Source organism: Corythoichthys intestinalis, chromosome 2, assembly GCF_030265065.1.
Source record: "Corythoichthys intestinalis isolate RoL2023-P3 chromosome 2, ASM3026506v1, whole genome shotgun sequence".
Lineage (NCBI taxonomy): Eukaryota > Metazoa > Chordata > Actinopteri > Syngnathiformes > Syngnathidae > Corythoichthys > Corythoichthys intestinalis.
Genome location: NC_080396.1, coordinates 70,775,063 through 70,787,792, shown reverse-complemented (window position 1 = coordinate 70,787,792; position 12,730 = coordinate 70,775,063). Strand labels below are relative to the sequence as shown.

Sequence of the window (12,730 nt, the reverse complement as noted above, 5' to 3'; positions counted from 1 at the left end):
AGACTGCAGGTCTTAATGCTCAAATCCGATTTTGTTTTGGTGTTTATCCAACTCGTGGGAGGCATTAATTTGACGGTCTGAACGGGACAAGTCGCATCGAATTGGAACATTTCAAATCTGATCAAGGTCACTTTTGTATGTGGTTAAAATCCGATCTTGGCCACAATTTTTCAGAATGTGGCTGTGGTCTGAACTCTCAAGTCGAGGGAATTCATGCAGCAATTACGTCAGCAAGGCGCAAAAGAGGCAGGTAGGACGGCAGCGAGAGAGCTGTGCATTAGCACCTAGCTTGAATTTAGCTTTTATGCGGTAGGCGAGCTTGACCAGTCTTTAAAAAAATGAAGAAAAAAAAAAAAGGATAAGCCCGAGAATGCTCAGTTTTCTTTCTGTGCGCTAAATGAGCAATATTTCAATATTACTTACATGGCCGAGTCGGGGCAAACCGACCGTATGTGTGTGTGTCATGCACGTGTTCTATCAGTCCATATAAACTTTAATAAACAGGGATTATTTATGTCTGTTATTTGTGTCCTCTTTTTGAAGATCAAAATATGATCACCATGGAATGACGTAGAGGCAGCGTGTGTAGTCATTTGTTTTGATGCTTCTGCGCAGGCGGGTCAGTTTGCACAGCGCGTGTCCGACTGCGAATTAGTGCGCATGCGTAACACTTAAATGGGCTCAATGGACAAAGGCAGTCTGAATGGGCATGCCAAAAATCAGATATGACAAAAAAATTCGAATTGTGCATTAAAACATGCGGTATGAACCTAGCCAAATTGATGTGGTGAGCCAGATCTAGCCCTCGGGCCACCATTTAAAAAAAAAAAAAAAAAAAAGTATATTTCAAAATTATATAATTTTTCATTTTCATTTAATTTTTTATATTTTTACTTTTTTAATAAACAAAAAAAGGGAACATAAACACTTCGTTTATGGACAAAAAATTTAAAAAGTAAATATTCTCGGTATTTTTTTTGTTTTTTGTAATCATTAGAAAAGATTTCAGACTACGCAAATTTTACTTGCGGAAAATTTTCTAGTCGATACACAAAATAACACTGCGGGCTGGATACCCCTGCCACTACCTTCATCTTACCTGCCGTCGGAGTGGGAAAGGAGTTGAGCACTCTTCTCTCGGCAACGCTCCATGTCTTTGAGAACGACGTTGAGTTTCCGCAGTAGCTCGTTGTCGGGAAACTTTCTTTCCGCCGCTTCTGTCTTGAGGCTCTCCAAATCTTCCGGTCCTGGGAATGGATAACATACAACGATGTGTTTCCTGTTTCCTGCGAGACGGGGTTAGAAACAAAAGTGGCGGTTGCCTACCTATCTTGTTTCCCTCCTCCTGCTCAAGGGCCTCTTTCACCCGGTTGGCCCACGAGTCGAAGGCCTCGGAGCGAACCTTTAAGCGGTGTAACATGGCCAACAACTCGTCTAGAGTGTATCGGTACCTGTCCGGACGAGAAGCCAAATAGGTCCATGAGTGTTGGGTATTGAAACCTGGGATCAATTTAGTATCGGTTCCAATTCTCAGAAGCAACAGTTGGTTCCGGACCCAATAAAAAAACATTTCAGTGCTTGAGGGGGTTAAACACCGGATTTTAAAAAGTATTTTGTAACTAGGCCTGAACAATATATTGTTTGAACATCGTCACCGCGATGTGCTCACGCGCAATAATCGCATCGGCATGCGATATATATTTTTTCTGAACAAACAAAGTTGTTTTTCTGCTTCATGCTCGTACATAACTACAGTCTCTCGCCATTATTCCTACTATGCAGTGCGACCAAACTTTTTCTTGGTCACCAGAGCAGCTGGCATTTGGTACTTAAAGTTAACCATGGTTGACAGATGTGTAGCTTTGATCTGGCCAGAGAAGGCGCTGTAGCTCTATGATCAAAGGCACGAATGTGTTAATCATCGTTAAACTACTTACACACTAGCGGCAGCCCAGTCTGAAATGTGCTGTGCCACCTAATTCATTGTGTAAGTGAGAGGCTGTTTTCAGCAGTGTGAGTGAATTAGTTTGGACTCATTCAATGAAGCATGTAGTAAAGACAAGCATTTTCCGACGTTATTCTTATTTAAAATGATTTCATACTATGACGGTGGCACGGTGGAAAAGCAGTTAGCATATCCACCTCACAATTCTGGGATCGTAGCTTCAATCCCAGCTCTGGCCTTCCTGTGTGGAGTTTGCATGTTCTCCCAGTTTCTGCGTGGGTTTCCTACCACTTCCCAAAAAACTGTGCATTGTACGCTGATCGAACACTCCAAATTGTCCGTACATGTGAGTGAATGGTTGTGAGTCTATATCTGCTCTGCAACTGGCTGGCAACCTGTGCAGGGTGTACCCTGCCTTCTGCCTGGAGTTAGTTATGATAGGCTCCAGCACCCCTGCGACCCTAGTGAGGATAGGCTGTTCAGATGGCATTAAAGGCGTTACAAGAAAAATGTTGGTGCGCCACCATTTTGTGCTGTTGCACCTTAAGAAAAAGTTAGGCGCACCAGTGCAACCATTTCAAAAATTAAGTGTGGAGCCTTGGCAATTTACATCGCAATGTTAATTTTTTCCAATATCGTTCACGCCTATTCCAAACAGAGCTATTCAAGTTACAGTGCTGGCCAAAAGCATTGGCACCCCTGCAATTCTGTCAGATAATGCTGAATTTCTCCCAGAAAATCATTACAATTACAAATGCTTTGGTAGTTATAGCTTCATTTATTTTGCTTGCAATGAAAAAAAAAATCATTATTTTACACAAAACTCCAAAAATGGGCCAGAAAAAGTATTGGCACCCTTTAAAAAATCATGTGATGCTTCTCTAATTTGTGTAATTCACAACAGCTGTTACTTACCTGTGGCACATAACAGGTGGTGGCAATAACTAAATCACACTTGCAGCCAGTTGAAATGGATTTAAGTTGACTAAACCTCTGTCCTGTGTCCTTGTGTGTACCACATTGAGCATGAGAAAAGAAAGAAGACCGAACAACTGTCTGAGGACTTGAGAAGCAAAATTGTGAGGAAGCATGGGCAATCTCAAGGCCTACAAGTCCATCTCCAAAGACCTGAATGTTCTTGTATCTACCGTGCTCAGTGTCATCAGTAAGTGTAAAGCCCACGGCACTGTGGCTAACCTCCCAAGATGTGGACAGAAAAGAAAAATTGATAGAGATTTCAACATAAGATTGTGCGGATGGTGAATTAAGAACCTTGACTTAACATCCAAACAAGTTCAAGCTGTCCTACAGTCAGAGGGTACAATAGTGTCAACCTGTACTATCCGTCGGCGTCTGAATGAAAAGGGACTTTATATTAGGATACCCAGGAAGACCCCACTTCTGACTCAGAGACATAAAAAAAGACCAGGCTGGAGTTTGCCAAAACTTACCTGAGAAAGCCAAAAACGTTTTGGAAGAAAGTTCTCTGGTCAGATGAGACAAAAGTAGAGCTTTTTGGGAAAAGGCATCAACAGAGTTTACAGGAAAAAAACGAGGCCTTCAAAGAAAAGAACACGGTCCCCCCAGTCACACATGGCGGAGGTTCCCTGATGTTTTGGGTTGTTTTGCTACCTCTGGCACTGGACTGTGTGACTGTGTGCATGTTATTATGAAGTCTGAAGACCAACAAATTTTGCAGCATAATGTCAGGTGTGAGTGAGAGAAAGCTGGGTTTCCCTCAGAGGTCATATGTCTTCCAGCAGGACAATGACCCAAAAAGCACTTCAAAAAGCACTAGAAAATGGTTTGAGAGAAAGCACTGGAGACTTCGTAAGTGGCCAGAAATGAGTCCAGACCTGAACCCCATAGAACACCTGTAGAGAGATCTGAAAATGGCACCCTTCAAATCTCAGAGACCTGGAGAAGTTGGCCAAGGAATAATGGTCTAAAATTTCAACAGAGCATTGTAAGTATCTCATTGATGGATACCAGAAGTGGTTGTTCAGTTATTTTGTGTAAAAGCTGTGCTACCAAGCATTAGGCTGAGGGTGCCAATACTTTTATCCAGTCCATTTTTGGAGTTTTGGATAAGATGATAATTATTTACCGTATTTTTCAGACTAAGTCGCGTTTTTTTTCATATTTTGGTTGGGGGTGCGACTTATACTCAGGAGCGACTTATGTGTGAAATTATTAACACATTATGATATCATTTCACATGTTATTTAGGTGTTTTGGAGTGACACTGATGGTTTGGTAAACTTGTTATCATGTTCTCTATGCTATAGTTATCTGAATAACTTAATAGCTATGGCCCCGTTTGCGTTCTGCTTTGGCAATGTGTGTTCAATTGTATTGACTTTTTTATATTGAAATGCATGCTTTTTGTGGCGCTTTCACGTCCACGTGGGGGCGCACTCGCACTTGTTTACGTGAAGAGCGCTCACACGCCAGAAGAAGACAGTTACGTAGCTCTGAGTGAGTGGGCGAGTTAGCGAGAGAGAAACACGGCTGCAAACCTACGTTTATTGATTATGCTTTTAAAATATCTCTACAGAGGCAACGCTTGTGTGTATCTTTTCTGTTGTTGTGTGTTTTCCACACGCGATCGGACACTTAGAGCCAGTTGTGTGGGTGTTTGAACGATGTGCCAATGCTAGCGAACACACGCTAACAGTTTATGTCGTTGCTGTAAAACAACCTAATTATCATTTATTTACGTTGATGCGAACCTGTTTGGTATTGAGGACCAAATTGATTCAGCATCGTCATTTGGGAGTTCGCTGTATAGCCAAGACCGAGCTGTAGCGTCGTGGTGGGGACAGTATATTCGCATTTTGTTAATGCACTGTACACTGTACATTCATTCAACATGTTGTTCTCTATTGTATTTTTATATTAAATTGCCTTTCAAGATGACATATCTGTTCTATGTGTTGGATTTTATCCCCCAAAAATGCGACTTACACTCCGGTGCGACTTAAGTTTTTTTTCTCTTCGTCTGGCATTTTATGGCTTGTGCGACTTGTAGTCCGAAAAATACGGTAAATATTTTTTTTCATTCTGTGTTTTTTCAATGCAAGCAAAATAAATGTCGATATTACTACAAAAGCATTTGTAATTGCAATCATTTTCTGGGAGAAATTGAGCATTACCTGACAGAATTGCAGGGGTGCCAATACTTTTGGCCAGCACTGTGGTGAAAATTCTTTTAGTTTCAATATCACAATATACAGAAGTGGGCAGTAACGGGTTACATTTACTTGAGTAACGTTTTGAGAAATATGTACTGCTAAGAGTATTTTACTTAGCCATAGTTTTGGATGGATGGATTTGTGAAGAAATGTTACTCTTATGCCGCTACTTTGGGCTACACTTGTCTTTATTTTTCCTCATTATTCTAAAGTTGTTTTTTTTGCCAGTGGTGCCAACAGTGGCTCAATCAGTTTCACCAATGAGATGTCGCAACAATAATCACGACTCCATTATACCAATCAGAATCAGGCTTGACGTTCTATGATCACGCAGGCCTATTCAATCACGTGAAGTCTAAAGCACAGTAAAAAATCATTTGTTATAGAGCGCCGCCGTCAACATGACTCGAAAGCTCAGATTTGAGTCTCTCCCCGTTTTTATTTGGCACCGATTGACCACGGAAACTGGAGATACGATCATTTTAGTGACATATAGGCTGAATTTTTGTAATTTCTTTTTTCTTGAGGGAATTTGTTTTTTGTTGTTGTATTTCTTTGGCTTAATGTTGTTATGTAATATAGTACAGTATAATAATCGTTCATATAGATAACAGAGCTGAGAAATTGTTGTTAAAATAAATAAATAAATAAATAAATAAATAAAGCATTCACAATGTTACTCATTACTTGAGTATTCTTTTTACCAAATACTTTACTTGTACCTGAGTACATTTTTTGGATGACTACTTTTACTTGAGTAATATTTTGAAGTAACGCTACTCTACTCTTCCCACCACTGGCAATTTATCACAAACCCAGTGACTAAAAAACATAGCAATGATAGTTTTTTCCAATATCACTCAGGCCTAGTAGTAACCGGTATCTGCTAAAACCCAAACAACACCAGACCCTAAACGGATGTTCGGCGACTGTGGTTCAACCAGGAGAAAGACTGTAATACCTGAGGTAGAGTTTGTCAGTGGGGCAGTTGCAGAGATCCTGAGTGTGATAGAGACACACCAGACGCTCTGGGCAGTTGGAGCAAGCCAGCGCCGAGAGGAAACAAGTGGTCTTGCATTTGTCGCACTGCCGCTCATCGTCGGGCAGGAGCTCGAATGCCTCGCGCTCAGCCTCGGTGATGCCCTGCACACGGAGTACATTTCTAGTGGCGCCATTAGGTCTGCAGCTATCGATTATTTAGGTAAGAGATTAATCTATCGATTAGTCAGTTCGAATAATTGAGTCGACGGACTACATTTATTAACTTTTTTTTTTTTTTTTTTTCAACAACGCTCTTAAGGAATCGTTAAAACATATTCCCATTTAAAAAAAACCTGCTCAGTATACAGTGATACCTCAGCTCACGAACATAATTGGTTCCCAGAAAGTGTGTGTAAGGCGAAAAGTTCGTCTTCCGAACATTTATTTCCCATAAGAAACCATTAAAATGAGAATAATCCGTTCCCAGGTCCCCATAAAACATAATTTTCTACTAAATAAGCCTTAAAACTATACAAAAATATACCTTATTTTATGTATAATAAATGTGCTATTGTATTATAATTAAAGAAATAAACTGTACTGTATAATAAAGTCGTTTTATTTACCTTTGTGATGGTAGTAGATGGCTTGATGGAATGGAGTGGGAGGAGGAGGGAGGGAGGGAGTTACTGTTTGGAAGGAGAGTGTTACCGGCAAAGTGCGCAGTTAGCGTAGACTCCACTGCTGTGCCCCCCACATGCTTTTGGTTGTTAATAAAAGTGCCCACAAAAAGCCATCAGACGCCTCTGGGTGTTTGTATGCACGCCGCCACCTTTCTGGAGAGGAAATCGGGCGAACCGAAGACAACCGACGACAACGAGCCAACGTGACTCGCCGGTCCACTTCTCACTACGGTGGGAAGCTGAAAGCACCGCCAATTACCAGTCGAGGGCGAATTGGTAACACGAGTCACCTTCCATAAGGACTGTAGGTAACTCTTTTTCGGTCCCATAATAGCAAAAGTACACTCAATATGGTCCAAAATGTCTATCAAACACAAACCACGTCCGCACTCAACGAAAGTGAGGGGACGAACTGGGACGCCGTGAGGGTGCGTCAGCTTCTCGTGGCGCTTTTCGACCGCGTGAATTGGTTCGTCCGCCGAAAACTAGTTCGTCAGCAGAGACTATATGCTCGCGAATTTAATGTTCTTGAGGCGAAAAGTTTGTGAGCTTAAGCGTTCGTGAGCTGAGGTATCACTGTACTTCCAAACTAAATACATGCATAAATAAGCATATAAGCTCAAAAAAAAAAAAAAACATACCTCATGTTGGTCTTAACAGGGAGCAGCTGGATTCAGCCATGTTCAACAAGTTATGGCATGTTCACAGTTGCCACTAGAGGGCAGTGTGTATCCACAAACCAAATCAATAAAACTATACGTAACACTTTCAAAACAAACCATTACAACAACACTAAACGAATCCTTGAAGCAGCAAATTTTGATTCAAAGCTTTTTTTTCCTTATCGAATTACCTGAGTTAATCGATTAATCTTTGCAGCACTAGGCATAGTTGACATAGTGAGAAAAAGGGGAAGAAAAAAAAAATGTTTTCCATCGCTTACCCTTTCCATGAGGGCCTTTCGTAACTTTCTCTCCTCCTGAACGATGATAAACATCTCCCTGTGTGTGGCTGCGGCCAGATTGAGGTCCAGTTTCTCTGGGCTGGCCGCCATTTTACAGGTTAGTTCTTCATGAGAGAAGACGCAATACCTCCGCAAGCGTCGGTAGTGCTCGATGCAGGAACGACCGGCGGGCAGCTAAAACCACAACGAGTGGAGAGGGTCACGCTAGACTTTTTGCCACTTCGGTACGATGAGACGAGAAACTCACCCAGTCTGCCGTGCAGAAGTTGACGGCTTCAGCAAAATTGTAACCCTGGTTGAAGCCGCTGTGGTAGGCTCTGGGAAAGGTGATGACAAACTCGCCGGCACACTGGTTGGTCCGCACGACCTGCCGACGGGAAGAAGGATGAATGTTGCGAAGGGTCGCTAGCTGGGAGCTAGGAGATCACATGCGATCAGGCGCTAGCTAACCGGTACGCCGTGAGCCATGAGGATGTTGGGGTTCATGATGGTGACAAGCTGGTGCAAGAGGTCGGGCTGGAACTCGAATAACTCCGGAGTCAGTTTCTTCATCACCTCCTCCAGTCGCTCGGCGGCGACCGAAGGGACGCCGTACCAGGTTTTGGGTTCGCCCCTGAAGAGGATCGCTGAGGTTAGTATATGATATTCACAACTTAGGGGTAGGTACCAGGATCTAAGGTTGTCCAAAGTATGGAAAAGTGACTGAAATATTGGATGAGAATTCCGAATATTATATGTAATAGCAAAAGTACAGATACTCTAGTTATTTTGTGACAACCTCGGGTGAAATTTGATTTTTTACTACTTTTAATAATCGTTATGATTAATGAACTTATTGGCTGCCAATGACGCTACAAGATGCCCAACCCATTTTGACTGGTGACTGGTGAACCCCTCCCAGTCAAAAATGGATTGGATGTCTAGCACTGTCAATTGTACTGAAAGATGTGCATTCAAAGCCAGGAAATTACCCAAAAATTATCATTAAGTTACCTAGGAACACGCCAAAATCAAGTGACCAGAATATCAACTTAAAGAAACATATAAATGCCCCAAAATTAACAGCAAGTGGCCCAAAATCAAAAGGAAGTGACCTGTAAAAGCCTCAAAATCAATAGGAAGCAACCTGTAAATGCCCCAAAATGAACCACAAGAGAAGTAAAAATTCAACACGAAGTTATCTGCAGGATTTTTAATTAAATATTAACTCAATGGCTGCCATTGATAGCGGTAGATGTCCAAGCCACTCGAAGTTGCATAGTTATTCGCTGTCAGCTCATCAGGCATCAGGTTCAAATGGATTGGACATCTGTTCGTGACACACTGATTTAGTTTGGACGTCTATCATTGTCAATGACACTGAAAGAGTTAATAAAAAATGATATATTTATCTAGTATCAAAAACGGTATTGAGTATTATTAAATCTTATGTAGTATCTTGACAACAGTAGTATTTATACATATGTACAGACTCAGAATATAGAGCGGCAGCCATCTTTGAGTGGTTTGAGACGTTAAACAGGAAGTGCATAACATCACTTCATCCCCTTTGCCTTTCACAATTGAATGTGAATGTACTCTTCTGTAAACACCAGTGTTGGGAACAACGCCATTATAAATAACATAATGGCGTTATTTTTTTAGTAATGGGGTCATCTAACTGATTATTTTTTCCGCCGTTACTGACGGTCAAAAGCGGTGCGTTACTTTGAATAAACTAAAGAAACTACCAGCCGTAGCGAGTCTATTCTGCTCTGTTTGTCATCCAGGACTTTGGGTGCGTTCAGGTTCATGGCAATGAAAATAGTAAACACGCATTGCCTACCTTTGCAAGAACGATGGAGTTGCCGTTTGATACGGTCATAATATGCAGGTCCTGCACCCATCCGCAGCAAAACTGTTCATAGCTTTGTAGCGATTTGTAATTTCGGAATCGCTGATGAGTTTAGTAACATATACCAAACAATAAATACAGCAGAATGTCCATTTTGCGTAATTGTGGAAGCCCGTTGACATCTTTACTCCATTTGTCTTCGGCTTGCTCGTAAGGGTCAACATTGTTCACATCCTTAAGTTTGATCACATATCTGTTCTTTGCCTTAGTAACGAGTTTGTCTCTTTATCGAACTGGCAAGTTAAAGTTTAATGTCCTGCGAGCCAGACCTGCTTCCAATACGGCTGCGTTGTTGTCAAATCTCACGTGATCCCCCATTCTGTGACGTAAACGCTCGAGCCTAACAGCGCACGAACTTCATAGCCGGTGTTTTCACAAACAAACCGGAACAGCGCGTGCGGCAAACACACACAAGCAAAACAGATGCAGAGGGATATGATGGCAGAGCATTCAGAGGAAAATTTGCCCTTTACGAGGTGGAGATATAAACACTATTTCAAGTTGGTCGAAATTAAAGGAAAGAACGTGCATGTAAAGTGTAATTCATGTCCCGGGGCAAAGCTTTTGTCGACATTTGTGGTAAGCAATTCAAATCTGTTTATTTTTGTTGCACTTCAAGTCTAGGATAAATCTGTTGCTGGTGAGGTGCAATAAATATTACAAGGTTCTATAACACAACTACCTGTCTGTTCTCCTCTATTCAACTGACTCGAATACTGCTCAGAAAATATCAAATTCTTTGAAATACAACAACTTTTTAAAGTAATGGAAATAGTTACTTTCCGTGGTAACTAGTTACTTCTACTATAGAGTAATTCAGTTACTAACTCAGTTACTTTTTGGAAGAAGTAGTGATTAACAAATTACTTTTTTAAAGTAACGTGCCCAACACTGGTCAACACAGATATGATCAATCTTAACTAGTGCTGCAACGATTAATCGATTAACTCGAGTATTCGATTAGAAAAAAAATATTCGAATTAAAATTTGTTGCTTCGAGTATTCGTTTAAATAAAGTGGCATTGTAATGGTTTATTCTGAAAGTGTATGCATTTCGTTTTATTGATTAGGGTGGATACAATGCCCCCTGGTCTGCCTCATTTCACATGGCTGAATCCAGCTGCTCCAAGTTAAGATTTACGTTAAGACCAAGTAAGCTAAGTTTTTGTTTGATCTAATGTTTTAAAATGCATTTGTAATTTATTTTATAGGTATATTGCCTGAACCATTTGTTAAGAGCATTGTAAAAATAAAAAGCTTTTCAGCTAGCGGACTTTTGCTATGCAAGTAAGCCAATTGTACTTTTGTTGTACTTAGATCCTTATTTATTATTTTTTTTTATACCATTTGAGGCTCAGCTCAAGTAATTTAAATTTTTTTATGTTCCTTATCCGATTACTCAAACTAACTAGTTATTCGAACTAACTAGTTCATCGATTAATCGACTACTAAAATAATCGATAGCAGCAGCCCTAATCTTAACTGGCTTATCAGGGGGCAGAAAATAGTTTTGACTCCAAGTTTTACTCAATTTGGCACGGTGTATGTCAAAACTAGTATTTTTGTTTGTTTGTTGAAGTAATGGTTTCAAGAACTATTTAAGCAGTAAACCCAGTGTTGTGTTTGGGAGCCCTTTTAATTTTTGTCTTAGTCTTTTGAAAGATAATACTTATTAGTCTTCGTCATACTTTAGTCGTCCCAATATGTGTAAATTTTTGTCTAGTTTTTGTCAACGTTTGCTAAAAATGTTTTCGTCTGTAAAATTTAACTTCAAAAATAGAGGTTTTCCAACTTTTTCGAATTAACATTGACTGACAATTGAATACTATAGCGTCTCTCTACAGGGACAACACCAACTTGGTGATAGTGTACTGTTTTCCTGCTGCGTGTGTATTTCTGTATTTGCCCGAATATAAGACGGTGTTTTTTGCATTAAAATAAGACTGAAAAAGCGGGGGTCGTCTTATATTCGCGGTCTAGCTATTACACCCATTCACGACGCTAGATGGCGCCAGATATCATAGAAGCGATGTTCTGTCATGACAGATCTCTGCTACTCTCAAGTTTAACCAGTTTGCATTATTTTATTGCAATGTTTTTCCTTATTCAGATTTGTTTCAAGACTACAGTTCCAGTTAGACTTCACTTTGATGGTTAATGCAGTTCTTGTAATTTTTGTTGTTTTATCACAAAAGATTGGTTTATTTACATTTCAAAAACCAGAAGCCATTCGTTTACGAATGTGATTGCACTTAAAGAGCAAACGACACGAGAAAAAAAGTCTTAAATGGCATTATTATGTGAATTAGAATCATATTTTGAGACGATTCGACTATATACAACAATTTAGCAAAGCACAGATGACGAGAAATTAGCCTTTTAATTTGCCAGTTAGCCACGCCTACCATTATAGGGCTTTAGCGTCCCCAACAGGTGGATGACGTCAGCGGTAGACTGGTCTCATCGATTTTACTATTCAGCCCATTGAGGGGGAATTATTCAGAACGAGGAAAACGCGACGAAGAAAGCCGCCAAATGTCATTGTTTCAGTCTCTCTACTCCAATATTTTTACAGGATATTCTTTTTATCCAAGTATTTTTCCCCAATAGCAATATAAATGGCTTGAGAAGGACCAGTCAGCCCGTCGAGGGAGAACTATTCAGAACGAGGAAACGCGACGAAGAGAGCAGCAAAATGTCATTGTTTCTGTCTCTTTACTTCAATATTTTTACAGGATATTCTTTTTATCCAAGTATTTTTCCCCAATAGCTATATAAATGGCTTGAAAAGGACCAGTCAGCCCGTCGAGGGGGAACTATTCACAATGAGGAAAACGCGACGAAGAGAGCAGCAAAATGTCATTGTTTCTGTCTCTTTACTTCAATATTTTTACAGGATATTCTTTTTATCCAAGTATTTTCCCCAATTGCTAAATAAATGGCATGGTCATGACAAATAACAGTCTTGTGCTGAATGGAATATGAAATAATAAAAATGCATTTATTCAGGACGACATGGCAAAATTACTCCATAATGGTCAAAACTGTCAACTTCACCTTTACTGTCGC

At 40.4% G+C, this 12,730-nt stretch overlaps 1 protein-coding gene across 5 annotated transcripts in view; it reads right to left on the bottom strand.

Annotated features, from left to right (window-relative positions):
* kdm5c (lysine demethylase 5C) overlaps window positions 1-12,730 on the bottom strand; it is a 54,747-nt gene that overhangs the window by 15,958 nt on the left and 26,059 nt on the right. For all 5 annotated transcript variants that reach the window (XM_057821942.1, XM_057821974.1, XM_057821951.1 and 2 more), the window contains 6 exons: window positions 8,218-8,380; window positions 8,015-8,134; window positions 7,747-7,941; window positions 6,101-6,282; window positions 1,327-1,451; window positions 1,100-1,247 (listed from right to left, as the gene is read on the bottom strand). In XM_057821942.1, coding sequence (XP_057677925.1) covers window positions 1,100-1,247; window positions 1,327-1,451; window positions 6,101-6,282; window positions 7,747-7,941; window positions 8,015-8,134; window positions 8,218-8,380 — 933 coding nt within the window. The remainder of the gene's footprint in view (window positions 1-1,099; window positions 1,248-1,326; window positions 1,452-6,100; window positions 6,283-7,746; window positions 7,942-8,014; window positions 8,135-8,217; window positions 8,381-12,730) is intronic.